The 24644-nt window shown below is 42.2% G+C and overlaps 1 protein-coding gene and 1 long non-coding RNA gene across 16 annotated transcripts in view; one reads left to right on the top strand and one right to left on the bottom strand.

Annotated features, from left to right (window-relative positions):
* The window catches only part of LOC135240548 (uncharacterized), a 225593-nt gene that overhangs the window by 32336 nt on the left and 168613 nt on the right, over positions 1-24644 (top strand). The window lies entirely within an intron of this gene.
* The window catches only part of LOC135240533 (NACHT, LRR and PYD domains-containing protein 3-like), a 241755-nt gene that overhangs the window by 56708 nt on the left and 160403 nt on the right, over positions 1-24644 (bottom strand). For 11 of the 15 annotated variants that reach the window (XM_064310105.1, XM_064310114.1, XM_064310115.1 and 8 more), the window contains one exon: positions 5394-5567. The exons of the other annotated variants lie outside the window; for them this stretch is intronic. In XM_064310105.1, coding sequence (XP_064166175.1) covers positions 5394-5567 — 174 coding nt within the window. The remainder of the gene's footprint in view (positions 1-5393; positions 5568-24644) is intronic. 15 annotated transcript variants of the gene reach the window in all.

Raw genomic sequence — 24644 nt, 5'->3', positions numbered from 1 at the left:
ACATGGCGGGTAATGGCGGAAAATAAATACAACACAAATGCTACGAGTACTCGACCAATCAGAAATGTTCAGCGCTGCAAGCCCCACCCAAAAGGTTCCTGTACTTTCGGAAAGTACTACCCCCCGAGCAGGAACGTTTTGGGGGGTAAAACAAAGCCCCCAGAACTAAATTTAGACCCTAGTTCCTGCGGTGGAAACGCACTGAGTTCCTCAAAAGGTTCCTAGTTCCGGGGTATAGTTCCTGCGGTGGAAACGCGGCTTAAAACAGTGCTTAGAAGGACCATCAATAGCCGCGTTTCCACCGCAGGAACTTTACCCCGGAACTAGGAACCTTTTGAGAAACTCAGTGCGTTTCCACCGCAGGAACTAGGGTCTAAATTTAGTTCCGGGGGCTTTATTTTACCCCCGAAAAAGTTCCTGCTCGGGGGGTAGTACTTTCCGAAAGTACAGGAACCTTTTGGGTGGAGCTTGCAGCACTGAACATTTCTGATTGGTCGAGTACTCGCAGCATTTTTTTGTGTTTGTTTTCAGCTGCCATGTTTAAAAATATGCAGCCGCAAACCAATTTATTTTCATAATAACTTCAAATCAAACGTGTATGTTATGCGGCGCAGTAGCCTAGTTTTGGTTATAGCCTGCCAACGTCTTGGAATTATAACGTGTGCTCTTCTGTTCTTTTCTTGCTTTAGTATTCGTTTTATTATTTTTTTTTATAAAAAGCATTCGTGCTGGGACAGCATATTACGTACCAAAACATTCAAACGGATTAATTCGGTTGCTGAATATTTTCTTCCGGATTTTCTTTGTTAGCCCGTTGTAATTGACTCAAAACGTTTGATACAGTTGATACGCTATGCGGTAGTTCTGCGTAATTCACATTGGTGATACAGTAAAAGCAAACTGGAAATCACCTTCCGCACTTTTTGTCAGGGTAAAATAACAGGTTAATTCTAGTAATCGTCCCTTTAGCTTTGTCAGACTGCCGTAATTTTACTCTGCCATTCTTCAATTCCACAAAAAGACCAGGAAGACTATGGACTAATTTATGGTGCGTGGTTCGCATCTGGAGGGCACACTTCGCTGCTCGGCTAGCAGTAACTTTGAAGGAAAGCAAACGGTGGCTGTACCACTACTAATTTAAATTTTCACGCAAGTCCGAGTTTTCGTTCTATTCTTGTCATTTTGCGATTAGCCTATATGGAATTGACGATGAGAAAGTAATCAAACAGCAAATTGTTTACAACGTGTGCATGTTTTCTGCTGTTGTTGCCAGTTATACAAATGAATGTGAATGCATTCTGTCGCTTCGGATGTCAAGACATGAAAGCGAATGTTTGCATAAAAACATAATGAATGTGTTTGAGAGGATATATAAAACAGTTACAATCTGACTATTGGCCTGTTATATCCTATTTGTTGCATAACAATGGTCCCAACGACAGTTTTGCTTGACAACGGTAAAATATGCCCAAACGGCTGCAGAAGAATATTTCAATTCCAGATGATTAAATCGATAAAAAAAATAAATACAAAAGTAACCATATATAATCATTGTTGGTAACCCGTTGTATATAAGTGGAATAAACCCCTCCGGGCTGTCCCGGTTATTAGAAAATAATGTAGGTTACTTCGGTGGTAGTATGGGGTTACAGAAGAAATCATAGGACAGATGGACCGACGACAACGTCGCTTTTTCATAAGTCAGTGGGCTAATTTGCCTAATCTTCGCGGGACTTTAGACCGCGGTGGAAACGCAGACAACCATGGGCTGAAGGAACCTTTTAGTTCCTTGAAAAGTAGTTCCTGGGACTAAAAGTTCCGGGTAATTTTGGTGGAAACGCGGCTAAACTTGTATGTTATGCGGCGCAGTAGCCTACTTTTGGTTATAGCCTGCCAGCGTCTTGGAATTATAACGTGTGCTCTTCTGCTCTTTTCTTGCTTTAGTATTCGTTTTATAAAATGCAAAGCATTCGTGCTGGGACAGCATATTACGTACTAAAACATTCAACGGATTAATTCGGTTGCTGAATATTTTCTTCCGGATTTTCTTTGTTAGCCCGTTTTAATTGACTCCGGGTACTTTTGGTGGAAACGCGGCTAATGTAAACCCTTGCAGGAGTACATGCAACAAATACAGGAATGATAGATTCAATCATTAGGGCACAAAAGTAGTACAAAGTTCCTTGTTTACTGTCAGGATAATTACCATGCAGTGCCCCCATACCCTGTGGGGGGGGGGTTTGGTAGGGATGGCGGTAGGTACTAGAGTTTTGGTAAGGTCAGACTCTATTTTGTCAAATGTAAACTAGTGTGGATTGCGGGAGATGTTCTCTGGATAGCATATCAGTGAAGCTCAAACAATTTATTTCATTATCCAAAAATCTTTCATAAAAAGCACTTTTGGTATCCATCACAATTTCTTTGTGTTCCTTTTTTTATCTTACAATCTCTTCAGGTGCATGTCCTTTCCTCTCTTATAGAATAGTGTCCAGTCCATCTTGCCATGTCTTGTAAATAAAATGATTGCCTCTTAACACTGTTAAAGCTTTCTATTCATGGTTATTGGCAACTCTCATATTGTGTCATAAAGTCCTCTTTCTCTTACAGTGCACATAAAGTACGTGGCTTACTTATACACTGACTGAAGTGTGCATCTCTGCTAGAAGAAATCACTGCATTGGTGCCATAAATAAACTTCTCTTTCATCATCTTGTGTTTGAAAGCCAACTTTAGGGAATGACATCCGGTCCAGACCCCCATAGAAGCATCCAATTGCACCAAGTGTGGCTCTGACAGACAGTAGTATGTCCAATGCAAAAGCAGGCTACCGCCATCCTGGAAGAGCACATAAATCACTGCAGCGCTAATATAGCCAAGGGCTACAGACAATAGCCAAAGGCTACAGACTCCAGTTCAGAGTGAAACCCCCATTTCAACAGAGTCATTTACTCTCAAACACAAGAGAGTGCTCCCATGTTTAAGAGGAATAAATTCCTTCCCTCCTACAAAAAGGGGGAAATACGTGTGGTTCCCAGAGATCGAACCCAACATCGAACCCAGTTTATATTTTCATTATTTCCAGCTCCCAAAGAAGGGTGGTTCTCAACTTCCTATCTTGGATCTCAATGTTAAACAAACATTTGAGGCAATATAATTTCAAAATGTTAACATACAGCACTCTTTCACGTTCAATATGTCAGAAAGACTGGAAAATTTTCTGCAATTCTTTTAATCAATTGTCGGCACCCAGTAATTGATTAATAATGATTAACCGATTATAGTAAAATCTACTCCATGGCCTATAAAAAGAACTACTTAAAATATGCTTAACTTAATACTTAAGCATTTTTGTTAAGGAATATGAGCATGTCTGTGTGCTTTGGGCTCAGTCTGGTGTGCATTCTGCTGAAGGTGAGACCAGAAGCTGAGAAGACGTGCTCAGATGGCACTGATGTTCCAGGAATGGACCAAAAACGTTTCACTAATGCTGCCAGTCAAGGGAACCGTGACTCTCTAATTTAACATTTTAGAAATCTCTTTAATTTGAAATCTAATCACCAACATTAGGTTATTCATTGAAATGGTTTATTGGAATTCAACTGTTTAATCTATAGAAATTCATCAATCAACATTCTTATTAAGAATTAACACTTAACTGATTAACTTAACATCACTATTTCACATCAGTAAATATGAAAGATGCCTTCTTCCACGTAGGCATTTATCCCCCTCACACAAAATTCCTCCGCTTCACCCATCGCGGTGTTTGCTACAAAAACACAGTTCTACTCTTCGGCCTTTCCCTGAGTCCACGGGTGTTCTGTCTTTGTGTAGAGGCGGGTCAGGCTCCAGGCTATTGGCTGATCATTGCCAATTCAAAACCCAGAGTTGTGTAGGACACACAGCGAGTTCTGCTGCATGTGTTGTCTCTTGGTTTCAGAGTAAACCTCCTCAAAAGCAATCTCTCCCCATCCTGGAGTGTATCGTTCTTGGGAGTGGATTTATACTCTGTATCCATGTGAGTTTGCCTATCAGCAGACTGCATTTTTATCTCTCAGGGTATGCCTCTCTTAGTTCAAACCAGACTCAAGATTGCAGTATCACAAATGCCTCAGACTACAGGGGCTGATAGTGTCAGCCTCCCAGGTTTTGCCACTGGGGCTGTTACGGTGAAGCCACACTGATTCTGGCAAAGCCGCCTGGCACCGCTCCCGCGACCCACAATCGGCCACTTGTGGGCGTGTCACCTATTTTATGACAGACAGTTGTGTTGTGTTAAATGTTGAACGGGTTTAATGTTGTGTTTCAAATCACTGTCCAGTTTGAATAAAACTGGAATTATGAATAAAAATTATGAACATGTAAGATATTGTATTTGAATTATTATGATGGGCTAGGCTCCCTTATTCATTTTGTGATTTAAATTTAATATCAAATAGGATCCATTCCTGCTTGTTATCAAATTTTTGGAGGGAGAGCACTTTATAAATAGAAGTAGGATTATTGGTTTTTATCATTATCTGAATTGGATTAGCCAGCTAATGTCATCAAATTTAGATCTGGTTAGCTAGCTAGGTGGCTGGTAGAAATGATCACAAACAACAAGCAACTAATATATCATTAGTTTTATGGTCACCTGTAACCCCGGTGGAGAGATCCACCAAGACTGCCCTGCTTGCCACACATGAGAAGTGAATATGAAGAGTAGTAGCACTGCAGTGTCCCATATGTTCTTCCAGGACGGCAGTAGTATCCTGTAGCACTGAATGCACTGCTGGCTGTCAGAACCATACTTGGTGAAACTGGATTACCGGATGTCGTTTCCCATACGTGGATCTCACTACTCTGTGTTTCGGAGAACCGGGGTAGCGACAGTAACTTAAAGTTTTGGGGTAACACCCTTACTGAGGTACTCACTGGGCATATTGTTAGTTTCACTAGCAGGATATGCAGCTCATGGGTCAGTCAAATGTTATTTAATAGAATAATACAGAAGTCATGCCTTGTGATATTTATATAGTCTCGCTACCCAGATGGGGTAAATCTTAATTAGCTTAATCCCAGGTATTGGTTTTAGATTCCTGGATGAGCATGACATTTACCTCCCAGGATTGAAGATCTTAATAACAGAGAACACTTAGATGAATGCCTGGCAGCAGTAGCTAGTCTCTCTCTCCAGGATACAGGGTCAAGCTGCCCATCATTTCATATGAGCACACCTCAGTCAATAATCTTATATGCAAACTCACATTCACACAAACATTTAGGTTACAGGCTCTGAAAATGAATGGAGTCAGGAAATTAGTCTTCCCTGTGACAAAATTCAAACCCTTACATTGCCATAATCAGTAATTCTATTTCGTTAATGTCACACAGTACACAGCACTACTCACCCCAGTCTCTGTAGTTTACAGTTTGGACTCATCAGTCCAGCACAGAGCAGCTCCACTCCTGAATCTCCCAGGTCATTGCAGCTGAGGTCCAGATCTGTTAAAGGTGAGTTTGATGACTGGAGAGCTGAGGCCACAATATCACAGGACTTCTCTGTGAGGTCACAGCTGTTCAGTCTGCAAAGAAGAGTTCATACATTCATGTAAAGAAGAATTATTGGCACTCTTCATTAAAATGAGCATAAATGATTGTATAAAAGGAACATTTTAACATAATGATTTTAATTTTCTGCTCAAACATTTGTAGAAACTGCTTACTTTCACTTTAATAAAACACAATTCTTATAAAAGACTTACGAAAATAGTATTTTTCTCAAAAACATAGGGGTCAAAATTATTGGCACCCTGAAAGAATACTTAAAATAAAACCAAACAAAGTGGCATCTAATGAAATTTGATTTAAAAAAATTGATCTCAGTCCCCCAGAACTGTTTGTTGCCTTTCACCATTTCCTGTTTCACTGGGGTACAAATATGAGGTTGCACAAATGTAAAATCCCTTTGTCATCCATCACTATGGGCTAAGGGATCAGCGGAGCCCCTGTGCTGAGGCTGTCTCAGGACCCCCTGGTGCTGCACACTGCTAAGGGTCAGTGGGCAGGGAGTGGGGGAGCCCCGATACTCCCAGGGAGAGCAGGGCAGCAGTGCAGTACTGTAGCGGAACATCTACACATTGTGTTTATACATTAAAATACAAGAATAAGTAGTGAGCAGGCTGTACGGACCCAGCGGCAGTTTATATTGAGATTAAAGCTCCTACAGCAGTGTATTTAAAACTCCAGGAGGCACTGTCGGGCAAGCAACAATTAAGTAAAAATATGTTTATTTTCTGAATCCAGTGCTTCGGTCAATGCCCTTGTTAAAATGTTCAGTACCCTGAATACTGAACACAAGTGGTATTGCGTGCTAAAGCCCCTCACTTAAACTACATATAAAATATATTTTACATGATTTAATTAATGATATTATTCATAAGTATTATTGAAAACGACAATTATGAATTCAATCATTGATAGGTCAGTCAACAGTAACCTGGTGGATTCAACTGACAAACCAAAACAAACTCTGTATCAGGTCTACTTATAAGTTACAAAACAAAACAGAAGACATCAAACAAGATGCTAAATTTAGATTACCAGAAAAGAAAGACTGAAGAGCCAGACCTTATCAAAGTATTCCCCTCTTCCAGTGCCATGGGAACAAAGGAAATGAACTAAAACGCACAACCAAGAAACCACCACCAAAATAAAGACCAACTGCAACACAACACAGCTTTTTCCTGAGGCCATCATAAACACTTGACGCAACATGGCGTGAGCATGTTTGCCCTGTTTATGCAATGCCGAGTTCAGGTGTAGAAGGGGGGTGTGCTCATTTATGACGAGGAGTGCCCTATCTAAAAGCTGACAGTGTACTTATTAATTAAAGTGACTTTATGTTGTTGAAAGCATGGCTAAGAACCATATTCTTACCTAAAATTTCAGGAATTTAGCCCCTTTCTAACAAGAACAAATGTGAATATATTAGGAGGTAATTCCGTTAAGTTACTGAATACAAATAAAAAGCATGGAAGTTTATTTGTGCTTCTAACATAAACATAAAGTTTTCAGTCAACGATTTCAATAAAATGTCACAGATTGCATTTAAACTTAAGATCAAACAGAACCGGATCTTTGTTCATTCTGTAGCCACACTGGGCCTCTGGCCTTGTAAATAGCTTTGTCTTCTGGTGTGTCTCTCCTGAGACAAACTCTGCAGGAGGTGGGACCCATAGATTGCCTGCCTAGATAAGGGTATCAGAGTGGCGTAAAGGACGTTTCCTTTAATGTTCGTGGAGGGGAAGGTAGGCAGAATTCCTCAAGCCAATATTGTATCCAGTTTACTATTTCTCTCTCTGAGGCCAATAATATAAACACTTGATATCTGACATACTGTAGATAAATTCATTGCTAATTTTGCCCTCCCGCCCAACCACAGCGTCTGGCTTCAGTCGGTTTGTGGTCTGAAAAACAAAGCATCACTGCAGACCCATCGCCCCGTCCCACAGGTGGACCATTTCTGAGCAGCCAGCAGCTCAGTGGTTGCAGTCTCGTCAGAGGCAGTTCATGAAAATGATAGGTATTGTGTAGTAATACTCATTTGAGCACCCTGGGGCAATACAGAAGGACTCTCTAAGCATTTTTTGTTTGGTTTCCTTCCTCCTGATTCATCGCTGAGCTCACTGAAAGTCAGCCATCTACCAATAGGAACTGAGCAGCCGAGACTAATGCCAATGATGTCACAAACCAGCTTGTTCCAAGATGGCTGCAGCCTCATGTAAAAAAGGGAATTTTAGCTTTTTTCCTGGCAAATACGGATCAATTTCAGATTTGAATGCAGGGCCATATCTTATTTAAGGTAACAAGCGTGAATCCGCAATAACTGCGACCGCACATGCGCATGCATCCATGCACAATTAGGGGCACAATTAGAGCGGGGGCATGGGGATCCTTCCCCAGAAAAAAAAGAAAATAATGACGCAATTTTCTGCAATTTGACATATACATTCAAAGACTTTGGGGGGATTATTTTAAAACGTCACTAAATCAGTTTTTGTAGCTCAGGAAGCTCCCACTTTATATTAGGGTAAATACTATATATTTATTTGGAGATTTTCATGTCAATTATTTGTGCTGTTATGTTTATTGGAAATGACACTCACTTCTACACTGCTGCCACTTTTCTTGAAAAAGAGCTAAATCTTGTCTGCTTCAACCAGAAATTTTAAGGGACATAAATTCACATAAAAAGACTATATCCACAATGCAAATTAACTTAGAGAACATAGATAATAAAGCCACAGATGAAAGGAACCTGCCAACATGGTAATAGCTGTATTTTCAAACACAATGCATAGGAAGCAGCATGAGTACAGATGAGACTGTGCTGACATCACATAGCAGTGTCTGCTCCATTGCCAATAAAAGCTCAGACTGAGCAGTAGTAACCTATTTTCCAAACTGCTCAGCCTCCGTTAAAGATCCAACATCACCACTAGCCTAAGTAGATATAACCTGTAACCGGCACTTCAGTTTTGTGTTTCAGTTTGTTCTCCCTCCCTGTGTTAATTGTATTATTGGTTTTAATTATTCTATCATCGTCCCCACCTGCCTCACCTTATCCCTTCCCTCTCGTTTGATTATGTATTGAGTTAACCTGTGTCTTGTCTATTTAAGTTCTTTGTCCCCTTGACTCAGGTGCTGGTTCCTTGTGTTTGTTTCTGCCACTTTTCTTGAAAAAGAGCTAAATCTTGTCTGCTTCAACCAGAAATTTTAAGGGACATAAATTCACATAAAAAGACTATATCCACAATGCAAATTAACTTAGAGAACATAGATAATAAAGCCACAGATGAAAGGAACCTGCCAACATGGTAATAGCTGTATTTTCAAACACAATGCATAGGAAGCAGCATGAGTACAGATGAGACTGTGCTGACATCACATAGCAGTGTCTGCTCCATTGCCAATAAAAGCTCAGACTGAGCAGTAGTAACCTATTTTCCAAACTGCTCAGCCTCCGTTAAAGATCCAACATCACCACTAGCCTAAGTAGATATAACCTGTAACCACACCCACACACAATTAAATCTGCAAACATTTCCATGAAGGAAAAATAGCCTATCACTATAAATCTCACCTAAGATAAACTACCTCTTGCACTCTCAACCTCCTGACTGAGGACAGGGCTTTCTGTCGTTTTTTTTTTTTTTTTTTTTTTAAAGAATGACAAGATTTTCCTCTGCATCTTGACCTGGAGATGGAAATGGAAATCAAATGGAATTCAGTGTTTTACTAATTATAACTACTGGTGGTAAAAATAATCAGCTCACTGCCAAACCGGTGCCTGCCCACGTCAGATGGGTTCCCCCTCTGAGTCCGGTTCTGCTCAAGGTTTCTTCCTGCTATCAGTCAGGGAGTTTTTCCTTGCCAATGTTTCTCTAGGCTTACTCTTTGGGGGGCGGTTCTCTAAAGCTGCTTTGTGACAAAGCTCCTTTGTTAAAAGCGCTATACAAATAAAAATTGATTGATTGATTGATAAGATTCGCACAGCTCTCCTTTACCAATATTAAATAGCATGCTATGCTACCACAAATCACGACTAGCTAGCGAGCCAGAAGGCTAAATAACCGGATTGAGGGATGGCTACTAACTTTAGCAAATCTTGCAAAGCAAACTATGCCTATATTTCTCCAATGCAATTAAGTGTGTATAACTAATTGCATTTCATTTTCACACGTTTGAAAAAGGGATTGATGCTCTACTAACCACTTCAGCAACACACCGTTAAGCTGTAGCCTACATCTCATCCAGCATTGATGCGTAACAGTGCTGTGTGCGTGCGTACCTGCTGTTGCAAACCGATTTCATCCAGCAACTTTTGGAAGAAACCAATACTATAGTGAAAGGGGGTGTGTGACTTTCTGAGGTATGATCTATAAGATAATTAGAAGAATACATTTGACTCGTAATATAAAATGATCATAACTACATATTATAAAAAATAATAGTAATAAAATAAAATAAAAATATAAAAAATCCAGATATCAAAAATCTGGTGGGGCACGTGCCCCGCCAGCTTGAATGGGCATGACGCGTCTGCATGCATGCATCCACGCACACACCCTCCCCCAAACACGTGACCTCCATGCCCAATTTCAGCCTCAAAATGTGTGGCTGCTAGAGGTTGGGGACAGCTTTGTGGACCGTCAGATGGTATATGCACAAGTTAGACAGCAGTTCATGATAAATTTTTCCTTGAAGTTTTATGGTGTTACGTAAATTTTCCACAAAGTTTTGCCATGTTACGTGATAGGCCTTTTTGTGATAGGCCACTCCTGCTGCCATACCCCCTTTTGCCAATTGGCATGAACAGTTAATGAGCTGTTCTTTGGCTCATGACCAAACTTTCCACAAAATCTTGTGCAAATCTGTGAATCCATTTGGGAGTTATGCGCCTTTTTGTGATAGGCCACGCCCATGGCCACGCCCCCTCTCGGTCAATCAGCCTGAAAAGTTACTCAGCTCTATCTTCGGTCATGGCCAACCTCCATGCCAAATTTCAGCCTCCTGAAGCGAAAACTGTGGCCGCTACGTGGTGGGACACTTTTTGTGAGACCAACCGACCGACCAACCAACCGACAGACATAGCCATGGAGCTGCGGTTGCCTCAAGACCTTATGTTTCCCTTCACACTAGGCATTTGAACATATGAAATTGCTTATCACCACTTTCATTGAATTTTGAGTGGCTTAGTCAACTTGTCACACCTGTGGTGTTCCGGGTCTAAAATGACCGCCATAGGAAATGAACGGGTGACTACTGTATTTGATGTTCATCCAGCAGAATGAAAACATCCCCATACACGCACCCACTCACCCACACATCCACAACCACAACCCCCTCACCCCCCACCCATCCGGCCCCCACCCTTTCATCCACCCCCCCGCTGTATCCGGAGAAGGGCGCACAACTGATGAAGTAAAAAAAAATAGTTTGATGTCAAATCTGAGGCAAAAAAAATAAAAAATTCTGGTGGGAGTGGGCGCAAGGAATTGTGTGTTATGCATTCAAACAACAAAGCGATACTCATCACATTAATATCGCTAATTAAATCAACCGGCAGTAAACTGCATCGGAGTAAACCTGTCGCTGCACAAAACATTGCACAAAAAATGTATTGCCAGTCATTTTGGTGTCACCCCCCTAGTGACGCCTCTGAATAAGTGTTCTCTTCTTCAACATGTCCATGTGTTTAAAAAAATGTTACCTAAGTGCTTAGTTTGTATTCAATATTTAAACATTTGCTTTTGCAGTATAGACCAAACATTGCATAATTGAAACCCCCAAAAATAAAAGGTCACTAAAATGGTTTGTTTTTTTATCATTTATTTACAGATGAACTCCCGCTTGTCATGGTTCTGTGTTTCTGTCTCTGTTTTTCCTTGTTGGGCCGCCAGATGGCGGCACTTCAGTTTTGTGTTTCAGTTCGTTCTCCCTCCCTGTGTTAATTGTATTATTGCTTTTAATTATTCTATCATCGTCCCCACCTGCCTCTCGTTATCCCTTCCCTCTCATTTGATTATGTATTGAGTGTACCTGTGTCTTGTCTATTTAAGTTCTTTGTCCGCTTGACTCAGGTGCTGGTTCCTTGTGTTTGTTTCTGATTTGTATGTATCTGCTTGCCTGTGTTTGTGTGTTTCTGAATGCATTTCATGTGTGTTTCTGCCTGCCTGTGTTTTGACCTGCTTGTGTGTTTCTGACTGTGTTTCCGCCTGTGTGTTTCTGCCTGTTAGTTCCTGCCTGGTTTCTGTCCTGCCCGTGTTCTGCTCTGTGTGTGTTTTGAATTTTGAGTTTTCTATTTTGTGTTTTTTGGAAGTGCCCTGCGTGGCCTTTTGGTTTCCTGGTTTTTGTCCCCTGTAGTGTAAGTAAAGTCTTTGTTAATTATTTTTTTTGAGTTTGTGTTTTTTTATTTCCTCTGCGTTTGGGTCCTCCCTACCTGTTACGTGACACTGCTGAGGCAACCACCCTCTGAGGTGGAACCTGGCACCTTGTGAAATATTGTAAAATAATGAAAATAATTATAAAATTATAAATGATAAAAAGTATTGTAGTTTAAATCCTATAATATTATACAACTGTAGAACTGAAGAAAATGCAATAACCAATTATTTTGCACAAACATGTCAGCACTCAAATGTGCGTAAGTGTGCTCTTGAGTGTGCGTAGATTCTGTTCTTACATAAGAACAAATCCCAAATAAGAAAACATTGGTGAATGTCAGAATCTTCATAAACTGCGTAAGTGGGTTTTAAGAAGAAAATTCTTAAGAACGGTTGGTGAATGAGGCCCATTATTTTCTGACCTAGCCTATGCTTACTTTGGCATCATCATACTCCAGTTAGAGAACTAAGGTCGGCCAACCAGATGCTCTTGGATGTTCCAAGATCCAAGCACAAAAATAGAGGGGACTGAGCTTTTGCGGTAGCTGCCCCTAATCTCTGGAACAGCGAACTGCTCAGACCCTAGAATCTTTTAAGTTGCTGCTGAAGACCCGCCTCTCTTCATTGGCATTCAATTAGAGTTGAGCTTGTGACCTTGATTTTATCTTCTATTGTACCGTAAATGGAGCATCGCGTAGTTCTGGCAGGCCACGAGAGTCAAGCGCTCCGGCTGAATCAGCTGATGGCTCAGCTGAGTGATGTTCGCCTATCACAGTACATTCACTAACAGGGCGGTCTACTTAAACAGCCTCCCTCTACTCATTCGGCTGCTCCTCCTGCATGCAAGCGCTGCACGTTGCTTCGTAAATCGGCGCTTCTTCCTGCAATCCAGCTAGCCTACGGCACGTTGCCAGTCTAAACCAAGTCTACTTGCTACATGTTAGCTGCTAGTCTAAGCTCACAGCCTAGGCACTATGAAGAAGTCTCGCTATTCATGTGCATTGCTCCTTACCTCTAAGCTCCAGCTGCAGCAGGCAGGCGATCCGTTTCGGGGCCAGCCACGCAAAGCGTTGTCTAAGCGGCTTATTCCAAATATCGAGGATACCGGTGCACTGTCCTCACTGCTAACTGGCCAGGGAGCTTCATTCAAGGAGCGCTGCTTTGCGGCAGCGCTGCCCCTCCATGGAGAACGCCATGTTCAAGCCTGGAAGCTGCTGCCACGTCCATATCTGCTAGCTGCAGATTTTTGCCGGGTAATGTCATCAACCTTATTTAAATTCTGCTGAGCTCTGAGTCTAGCGTAAACGCATAATATACAGTGTTGCCAACTAATTCTATAGAAAGTAGCTATGGCCTCCTCTAAAAGTCGCTAAATTGACAACACCGAATATACACGTTCGATTGCGGGGACGTCTCACAGAGGTTCTGGTTCCACGAATATCGCAAGTCTTTCGCTAAAAACGGAAACGTTCCAACATATGCGGGCACACGTTAATGGCATGCTTATTGTCGAGTTTCTCACCACCAGAGTCAAAGCTAGATGCGCCACTGCTAAAGAATTCCTGGCCTGAATGTTTTCGGCTACCTTCCTGAACGCAGTAGAATTGGGTCGTACGCTACATCCTCTACTTGATCAGAGCTGGGTCTTCCAATCAACCGTTTTATGCGAATTTGGGGTTCGTGCACGTAAATCTAAGCGGAAATGTCTGAATTGAGAACGCCAAAGTTCTCACGCTTGGCTGAGATGGGAAAAGTAGGCGTATCGATAAAGAATCTTTTGTTCATTACGAACGGCTGACGGATTAAGGGCAGTCGCTAACACGCAGCTACTAGATAGCCCCATGCCTACTTCCTGGTGTAAACAGTTATTCCGGAAAAATTGGGCTGCGAGATGGCAATTAAACTCTGGCGTTATAGGTTAGGCAGATTGAACATGGGCGGCAGGGCGTGTTGCAAGAGCTGATATGTCTAAATTGTTCAAAGCTGCATTCTACCCTTCGCTGAATCGCTACACTACAAGGAGTGTTGGACTGTTACCGGCAAGTAGGCTACAGCCAATGTTGTAAATGCAAACCAGCTTCGGCTTCAACTTTCGGTTTCTGAAAGTTGTTCTCCACTGATTCACGATTTGCGCTTAAAAAGCCGGTTCCCTATCAGGACCCAATCATCGCGACAAAAACATTAAATTCATATTGGTTTTAAATCTGCGAGGATACAATTTGGTTGGCTATCTAATTTAGCTGTCAGATCACGATGCTGAATGTTTAGGGATTACTAATGATTATTGTAATGAGACAAATTAGGCTAACGTTATCTTATCCAACTGGTTCTCTCAATATTGTGCTGTTGCAAGACGCGAATGCGTACGTTCCGCATTCATAAGTGTATCGTTGTATTCCATGACACCTAAACGGGCGTTTAGGCTTATCACAGCGGAGAAGAGAATTCATGTAGCCTTCTCCGCGTCACTGCTCTGACCTCTTCACCGTGCATGTGATCAGGCAAGTGATCAGGCATGTGACCACACGACTGATCACACATGTTGAGGAAAACAATTATACCTCCTGCTACGGACATGCTCCACATAGCCTAGGTATTGGCTTTGCCGTCTCTACAATTGCATGCTCACGCGAATGGCGTGGCGCGTCATCCTTGGACCTGCTGCCGGTATGGCTGGTTCCAGGCAGATTTGTAGCATGTGCTTTCGCAACTTTGTCATAGTTTCTTTAATTGTACATTGCATTTTCGTCTAAATAGAGTGCAATACGATGGCTAATAAAATAAATAAATACATGAATTATAAATAAATAAATAAATTAATTAATTATAAATAAAAAATAAAAAAATTCATAGACTATTCAGCCTCATAACTGCGTTCACAACTGGTCTCTCTTAAGGCAAGTGTTTCAACCCTGGAGTACCCACTGTTGGAAACTGCATTTCCTTATGCTTCATGGTTCTTTATATGATCTCACCATGGCAAATATGCTTAAATTAGCTATATATTGTATACACCTCAAGCTTTTAATCTAAGAAAATGAAGAAACTTGTGTCATTATTGCATACTAGCACTGTTTTCCGTCCTCTCCTCCATGACCCGGTACCTGTGGTGGCGCCCCCATGCGAGCCCTGAGGAGCCTTCATTGGGAAATGCCATGACGAAATCTGGTTGCCGTCTGCCTCTGTCTCATTAGCAATGTGGTCCCCATTCCGGAGTTCTACACCACCACTCCTGCTCCAGTGTGGCAACGGCAGCAGTGATGGTTCCCAGCATCCTCAGTGAAGCTACGGGGCTTTGGACATGTACTTCTTCATCCGTTGGCATTGACATAATTTCCGTTCAAAAGCTATGAGCTTTGCAGTATAGGAGCATGGCTGCTACTGTCTACTGGCAAGTACCGGTGTCGCAGCCGCCAATGTTTCCTCTATAATCAGTTTCCTGCTGCTGCTACTGCTACTACTGCTTCTGCTGCTGCTGCTGCTGTTACTGCTGCCACTACTGCTGATGTTACTGCTGCTGCGTTGCTGTTGCTGATGCTACTGCTCCTGCTGTTTATTGCTGCTGCTGCTGCTGCACTACTACTGAACGAGGATTCATTACACTAATATGAGTAGTATATTTCCCTCTAATAAATGGTTTAAATCTCTGTGCTGGGGGGAAATACGAACAAGCTGCTGGTACACATAGCCTAATGATATTTGATGATTAGTTTGAATGGCCTTGGACTTACGAGGTAGCTGAGCCACTGACTGACATGCTTGTCACAATCGACAACCTGAGCCGACCAGAGGAGGATGGGTTTCCCCCTTGAGCCTGGTTCCTTCCGAGGTTTCTTCCTATCTGCCACAGGGAGTTTTTCCTTGCCACTGTCGCCTTAGGCTTGCTCCTGTGGGGGTTCAGGTCAGGGTTGTCCGTAAAATGCATTGTGACAACTGCCGTAAAATACACTATACTAATAAATTTGATTGATAGAAGCCAAGGCCATACACGTAGGCATAGCCTTTAACATTACAAATAGTAAAAAAAAAAAAAAAAAAAAAAAACCCCTTGGTACACATAGCCACTGACCCACAACGTTAGAACGGCCTCGAGCTGACCGGATGAAGGGCCCTTCCGGTAGCCGAATGGCGTTTCACATAGTCTCCGGCTGAAGTGATGACTAACTACTAACAACATGTCGGCATGGTTGTTTTGGGGGTTTTTGCTGCTGCCCCCTCCCGGTCTTGTCCATGCATGCTTGTATGGATGGCAATGAGTGAGGATTCATTTACACTGATGCAGGTAGTAGCATATTTCCCCCGGTTTAGTTTAAATCTCGGCGCTCGAGGGGAAATACCGACAAGCTGTCGGTACACATAGCCTAATATCATACCACACATAGTATGTTCCTCTGGTTTATTAATTAATAATACATCTTAAAGTATTGGCCTCAGGGGAACGTCCAACATGCTGTTGGTACACATAACCACTGATCCACGTAAAAAATAGACGGCCTCAAGCCGAAAGGCTCGGCTGGACGAAGGGCTTCCTCCAGGTGGTCGTACACATAGTCATCACATCAGCTGGAGACACTTATTAATAGCATATCGGCATATGGTTGTTTTGGGGTTTGGCTGCTGGCCTCCCGGCCTTATCCACGCGGGCTGCGTGGTTGGCGGGAGAGCTCCAGAACAGAGCCATACCGCCAAACATAACTGTATTGCCTTTATTGTCAATAAAGTTCTACTTTGATGACAGTGGTCCTGACAGAAATGGAGCATCGCGTAGTTCTGGCAGGCCACGAGAGTCAAGCGCTCCGGCTGAATCAGCTGATGGCTCAGCTGAGTGATGTTCGCCTATCACAGTACATTCACTAACAGGGCGGTCTACTTAAACAGCCTCCCTCTACTCATTCGGCTGCTCCTCCTGCATGCAAGCGCTGCACGTTGCTTCGTAAATCCCCTCCACCACCCCAGCTCCATCCCCATGCGTCAAGAATTTGCATTTATCCATTCCTATGTGTTAAGAACTTGCTTTGCTGCTGGATCTGTTCTGTGTGTACCCCTCTAGGGGGGTTTGGCTGCTGGCCTCCCGGCCTTATCCACGCGGGCTGCGTGGTTGGCGGGAGAGCTCCAGAACAGAGCCATACCGCCAAACATAACTGTATTGCCTTTATTGTCAATAAAGTTCTACTTTGATGACAGTGGTCCTGACAGAATTCTTTATACTGTGTTTATTGCTTCCTTTTATTCTTATTTTTATTTACTTTTATATTCGTTTTTGGTATTAAGTCTGTTCAGCACTTTGGTCAACTGTGGTTGTTGTAAATGTGCTATACAAATAAACTGTGACTTGATTTGACTTACTGCGTGGACTGAACTTACTGTGTTAATGGCTATGAATAACTCTCATCATGAGTATTGTACCTTATTGGACCTGTGTTTTGTAGTTGTTTCAATGACCTTCGGTATGCACTAATTGTATGTTGCTTTGGATAAAAGTTTCTGCCAAATAAAAGTGATGTAAATGTAATGGTTAATGTAACTTGAACGGCTAACGTAACAGCGGCCGGTTAATATAATAGCATATTACAGCTACAATTATTTTGATGAATAATGAAATACTTCAACTGTTAATAACATCAAAAATCCAGTCTTCCATTATACCAAGTGTACTTAAAAAGAACTGAAAGACTCGAAGATATAGAAACACTACAACATGAACCCTAATTGGGTTTGCACTTTTGGAGTAATTCCATTGACTGTCCAGTAAAGCATATTGTAAATATAGGAAAAGGATTAAAGCATCAGAAACGCTTTCAGAGACTGAATGCTTCTTGTTTAAAAGTCTCTATTTGGAATTAGGGCTGGGCAATACAACACAACAAAAATGATCTAATTCAATAATGGTTGTCACCACTGCGTGGTGTATTGCCGTTCTTTTTGTCTTTTTCTCATTAGTTATAGGCTACCTGATGTGGTAGTAAACAAACATGCTTCAGAGACCGTGTGAAATGCTTCCGGAAAAAACTGATCAGGAGAAAGGCCTCACAAAAATGCATCACAGGTTCACACGGAAGCTGTACGATATTGCTGCTGATTGGCTGCCTTATCAACACTCAATAGACGCTTACGCTTTTTTCTCTGGAAGCATTTCACACAGCCTCTATAGTTTGGTTGTTTAATACCACTGTGAGACACACGCACACGTACACACACGCAGACACACACACACACACAGCAGCCCTATTCCTCTTACGGTTTGCACCAGGGGTCCTCAATCTTATCCAGAAAGGGCCAGTGTGGGTGCAGGCTTTCATTCCAACCAAGCAGTTACACACCTGATGCTACTAATCAAACACTGGAGTCTTTGCTAAGGACCTTGATTAGTGGAATCAGGTGTGTAACTGCTTGGTTGGAATGAAAGCCTGTGCCCACACCGGCCCTTTCTGGATAAGATTGAGGACCCCTGGTTTGCACCATCAAGGTGCCATTTGTTTTCCTGCGCACAATAATGTCTGCTCATCCTAACCGAGGGAATGGACAGTTCCCCACAGCCCAACTAAAGCTATTGTTTGTTCTGCAACAAGGACATTAAATTCCCCCATTGGGGCCTTCAACATGACATCACTTATCTCCACAATTATTGGGTGATGTCCATCTCCCATACATAAGACCCAAAGGGTACAGGACAGGATATTAGTGACTTAGAGCCATCATTCTGTATCGTTTGTTTGACTAGAGTTGTGCCTATGAAAGTCAAGGAAGCTGTTCTGAGGCTGATCAGTAAGAATAAAAACTGTTGGAGACATAGGCCACCCTTAGGTTCACCAAAATCAACTGTTTGGAACATCATTAAGAAAAAAAAAAGCACTGGTGAGCTCGATAATTGCAAATGGCTTGGGAGACCAAAAAAGACCTCCTCAGTTGATGACCAAAGTTCTCACCGTAATGAAGAAAAACCCCCAAACACCTGTCCAACAAATCAGAAACACTCTACATAATACAGGTATGGATGTGTCAGTGCCTCCTGTCTGCAGAAGACTTCAGAAACAAAATGACAGAAGCAACACTGCAAGATGCAAACCATTAGTTAGCATTAGCATAACACATCTGTCTACAAACACACCATCTCGATACATAAAACCCATATTGATTATCTTAACGATCATCAAGAAAACTATCCTCCTAAATTTAAAATCTAGGAATTCATTAAGTATCACACAATGGTAAGACCCAAATGGTACATGACAGGATATTAGTGACTTAGAATCATTCTTCTGTATCGTTTGTTTGACGTTTGTCAACATGAGGACTAGAGTTGTGGCTATGAAAGTCAAGGAAGCTGTTATGAGGCTGAGAAATAAGAAAAAAACTGTTGGAGACATAGGCCACCCTTAGGCTCACCAAAATCAACTGTTTGGAACATCATTAAGAAGAAAGAGAGCACTAGTGAGCTCGATAATTGCAAATGGCTTGGTGGGCCAAAAAAGACCTCCTCAGTTGATGACTGAAGAATTCAATCAATCAATCAATCAAATTTTATTTATATAGCGTATTTTACAACAGTTGTCACAATACGCTTTACAGACAACCCTAGCCTAAACCCCCACAGGAGCAAGCCTAAGGCAACAGTGGCAAGGAAAAACTCCCTGTGGCAGATGGGGAGAAACCTTGGAAGGAACCAGGCTCAAGGGGGAAACCCATCCTCCTCTGGTCGGCTCAGGGTGCCGACTGGTGACCAGCATGTCAGCCAGTTTATGCACAAGATATGATATGTGATTTGGCTCAGATGATGGGTGGGGCCGGGTGGCGATGATGGGGAACAGCAGGTGGCGGCAGATGTGGGCAGGGTGGAGGCAATGACGAAGGAGGGGCTGGACCGCAGACGTGGGGGAGACCAGACGACTCTCAAAGCACTCTCGAGGGTTGGGGCAAAAGCCCCGCCGGCAGCGTGGGGGAGAGGGTGGAAACGGCAATTAGGGAATTTGCAATATAGCAGACAGTGAGTAAAGTGCCAGTGGTATGTATTGGGGGGACCCCGCCAGGAGTAGAATATGGCTGCATATCTACTAGCACAGGGATGGAGAGCCCATGCAGTCATGAGGGGTAGGCAACCATACCCGCCTATCAAGAGCTAGCCCATGTAAAGTCGGGTCACAGCTGATTGACAGGTGACAGTAAGGAAAGGATTGCCACCTACAAAGCTCTATGACTACAGGCTTCTCGCACCCTGTCTCCAGACTACAACTGATTGTAAGCCTGAGCATAGAGGTGCGTTTTTAATCTAGATTTAAATATTGAGACTGTGTCTGACTCCTTTATAAATTTTGGAAGTTGGTTCCACAGTAGTGGGGCCCTGTAGGAGAAAGCCCTACCACCTTTTAGGTTCTTGGAAATTCTTGGGACTGCCAAGTAGCCTGCGTCTTGAGATCGGAGTGACCTTGTGGGCTCATAAGGTAGGAGCAGGTTCGATATGTACACAGGTGCACGTCCATGCAGAGCTTTAAAAGTCAGGAGCAAAACCCTGAAGTCTATCCTATGCTTAATGGGTAGCCAGTGAAGTGACGCTAGTACTGGTGTAATATGCTCATACTTCTTAGTTCTGCTCAAGATACGAGCAGCTGCATTCTGCACAAGCTGGAGACTCTTTAACGAGTTATTAGGGCAGCCAGAAAGCAGGGCGTTACAGTAGTCTAACCTAGACGTAACAAACGCATGGATCAATTTTTCAGCATCCCCGACTGACAGGAAATGTCTAATTTTAGATATGTTGCACAGCTGAAAGAAGGCAATTCTGGATATGTTTTTTATATGGGTGTCAAAAGATAGATCAGGATCAATGGTGACACCAAGGTCTTTAACGACCATATTAGGTTCAGCCAAACAACCATCACAGTTTAAGGTGAGAGTAGACGATTTCTCCCTTAATATTTTGGGACTTAAAACCAACATTTCAGTCTTGTCTGAATTTAGGAGCAGAAAATTTGAAAGCATCCAAACCTTGACATCTACAATACAGGCCTCTAACCGTGAAAGCGGCAGTGCTTCGCCAGGTTTCATTGAAATATAAATCTGGGTATCGTCCTCATAACAGTGGAACTCTACGCCATGTGCCCGAATAATATTGCCAAGTGGTAGCATATATAGCGAGAAGAGTACTGGTCCTAGTACTGATCCTTGTGGAATACCGTATTTCATTATTGAGGAGCTGGACTCATCTTCTTTTAATTTGACAAACTGTTTCCTGTCACATAGGTATGATCCAAACCATGCGAGTGCCTGTCCATGAAGTCCAACACAGGCCTGGAGTCTGTCCAGAAGAATTCCATGGTCAATTGTATCAAAAGCTGCACTCAGGTCGAGGAGCACAAGAACCGACACAGAGTTACGGTCGGCTGACAGTAGTAAATCATTTGTAACCTTGATAAGTGCGGTTTCTGTGCTGTGGTGGGGTCTAAACCCAGATTGGAATACTTCATGGATACCGTTAGAGCTAAGGTATGCACTTAGTTGCTTAGCAACAATTTTCTCCAATAATTTTGAAAGAAATGGAAGGTTTGAAATAGGTCTATAATTTTCCAATTTATCGGGTTCTAGGTTTGGTTTCTTTAATAATGGCTTAATGACTGCCACTTTTAGTGACTCAGGTACGTATCCTGTGACTAGGGATGTGTTAACGATTTTTAGTATATGCTGGCCTAGTACTGGAAATTGTTCTTTAATCCATTTTGAAGGAATAGGATCGAGTATACAGGTCGTCGGTTTTGAAGACATAACTAATTCAGATAACTCAACCATGCTAATGGGCGTAAAACAGCTTAGTACCGCTGTCTGTAAATCTTCCTGTTGTAACCAGGTGCGGGGCTGTTTATTAACATGAACAGAAATAGTGCATGATGGAGACAGTTTGGGAATCTGGTCTCTAATAGCCTCAATTTTCTGATCGAAGAAGTTCATGAAGTCATTGCTGCTAAGATTGGAGGGATACGATGAAAACTCTGATGATTGTTTTTTAGTTAATTTATCCACAGTGCTAAATAGAAATTTTGGGTTATATCTATTTTGTTCAATAAGTTTTGAGAAAAAGGCAGATCTAGCAGAAGCAAGAGCTTGCTTATACTGAAGAAAGCTGTTTTTCCACGCAAGATGAAATACTTCTAGCTTTGTTGACCGCCATTTTCGTTCTAGTTTTCTAGTAGACTGCTTCAGGGCCCGGGTAGTATCGTTATGCCATGGAGTGTGCTTTTTCTGACTAGGGTTTCTTCTTTTAAGGGGGGCAACAACATCAAGAGTGTTCCTGAGGGTAAGGGTTAGCTGGTTAGTCAATTGGTCCAGAGCGGCTTCATCAGCATTTTCATCAGCCTTTTCTTCTGTGGAGAGGAATGACTCCTGAAGCATATTTAAAAACTTTGGGATAACCTCAGGGTTTACTGACAGGCTGTAGTAATGTCTAGGCTCTGATACAGGAGGATTTGATGCCTTAATATTGAACGTAATAAGGAAATGATCTGATAGTATAGGGTTATGAGGTGCGATGGTAAGATTTACCACACTAATACCATGGGACAAAACTAAGTCTAAGGTATGGCCACGGTAGTAAGTAGGCTCACAAACATTCTGTACAAAACCAATGGAATCAATAATAGAGGCAAAAGCTGTTCCTAGGGGGTCACCATTTTTATCCACATGTATGTTGAAATCACCAACAATTATGACCTTATCTGCTGAAATTGCAAGGTGTGATAAAAACTCAGCAAATTCCCTTAAGAAATCAGAATAAGGCCCAGGTGGCCTGTAAACAGACGCAAGAAAAAAGGACTGCCCGCTAGCACTTTTATTAGCTAGATCGGGCTGTACACAGTTAGTAATAAGAACTTCAAAAGAGGAGAACATATAGCCATGCTTAGGCACTAGACTCAATAAGGACTGATAAATAGCTGCAACGCCTCCCCCTCTGCCTGATGGACGTGACACCTGAGTACCTATGAAACCCACAGGAGACGCTTCATTAATCACAACATATTCATCAGGTCTTAGCCAAGTTTCAGTCAGACATAATACACTGAGATTATGGTCTATTATCAATTTGTTGACAAGATCTGCTTTTGGAGTGAGTGATCTAACATTTAATAGTCCAATTTTTAAGGATGGTTCACTATGAATAATAGCAGCGTGCCGTGCTTTAATGACAATTAAGTTATCCACATCAATTCCACGGTTAGCTTTACGTTTGGCATAGATGCGTGGAACAGACACAGTCTCAATATAACAGATATCAGATTCTACTTTAAGAGTATTAATTAAAGGGGCTTTTGAAATACTATTTCTGTTAGCTAGCTCTGAAACATTACATTACATTACATTATAGGCATTTAGCTGACGCTCTTATCCAGAGCGACTTACAACAGTGTAACCAAACTCAGGATCAAGTCCACTTAAGTCCATTGAATAAAATGTAGATAAAAAGCCTTTACTATAGTAGCATACAGTAAGGAGAAACAAGATAGTCTGAACCAAAAATTTTTTTTTTTTTTTTTTTTTTTTTTTAATAGTTATGGGAGAGGGTTTAGGGAAGAGGAGAGAGGTATACAGAGAAGAGGTGCGTCTTGAGTTTCCGTTTGAAGGTGCTCAGACACTCTGCTGTTCTGACCTCCACTGGAAGATCGTTCCACCATCGTGGGGCCAGAACTGCAAAGAGTCGAGACCTTGTTGCTGCTCGTGTAGGGCAGATGATCTTGCAGACAGAGGCGTAGGGCCATATGTCTGGGACACAGGTATAAAGAAACGAGCAGGCAAAAACATAAGGTTAGAAGCCTGCGGCCTGGCCGGTGCCCTGATGGAGTGTCAGGATCTGGCCTTATTAAGACTAGCAGCTATGTTGTTCGATAGGACACAAGAACCTCTCCAGCTCGGGTGGAGTTCGTCTCTCTTCAATAGGCCAGGCCTTACCCAGAAATCAGGCCAATTGTTAATAAAGCCTATGTCACTAGATGAGCACCACTCCGACAGCCAGAGATTTAGCGAAGATAGCCTACTGCAGACCTCATCGCTCCTACGAGCTGGAAGCGGGCCAGAGCAAATTACTTCCCGACACATCTTTTTAGCCACTGCACACACCGATATAAAATTATTTTTGGTTATCTCCGATTGCCTCAATCGGATGTCGTTTGTGCCGACGTGGATAACAATCCTAGAGTATTTATGTTTACTTTTAGCCAGCACTTTTAAATTTGCCTCAATGTCGGTGGCTCTGGCCCCAGGAATACACTGTACTATGGTCCCTGGTGTCTCTAATCTCACGTTTCTCAAAATACTATCCCCTATGATCAGGGCTTTCTCAATAGGTGTGTTACTGAGTGGGGAATATTGGTTGGAATTCTCACCATAATGAAGAAAAACCTGTTCTACAAATCAGAAGCACTCTCCATAATACAGGTATGGATGTGTCAGTACCTCCTGTCTGCAGAAGACTTCACAAACAATGACAGAAGCTATACTGCAAGATGCAAAAGTTAGCATTAGCATAACACAAATCTGTCTACAATCAACACAACATCTCAATACATGAAACCAATATTGATCATCTTAACGATCACCAAAAAAACTATTCTCTAACCCTAACCATTCTCCTAAATTGAAAATCTAGGAATTCATTAAGTATCACATAATGGCAAAACCTTCTCACTGAACACACATCAATGGAACAAAAATAACTGTTTCCCTTAAAAATCT

This window comes from Anguilla rostrata, chromosome 15 (genome assembly GCF_018555375.3).
Source record: "Anguilla rostrata isolate EN2019 chromosome 15, ASM1855537v3, whole genome shotgun sequence".
Lineage (NCBI taxonomy): Eukaryota > Metazoa > Chordata > Actinopteri > Anguilliformes > Anguillidae > Anguilla > Anguilla rostrata.
Note: the sequence above shows the minus strand (reverse complement) of the source record. Positions and strands in the feature narration are given on the sequence as shown.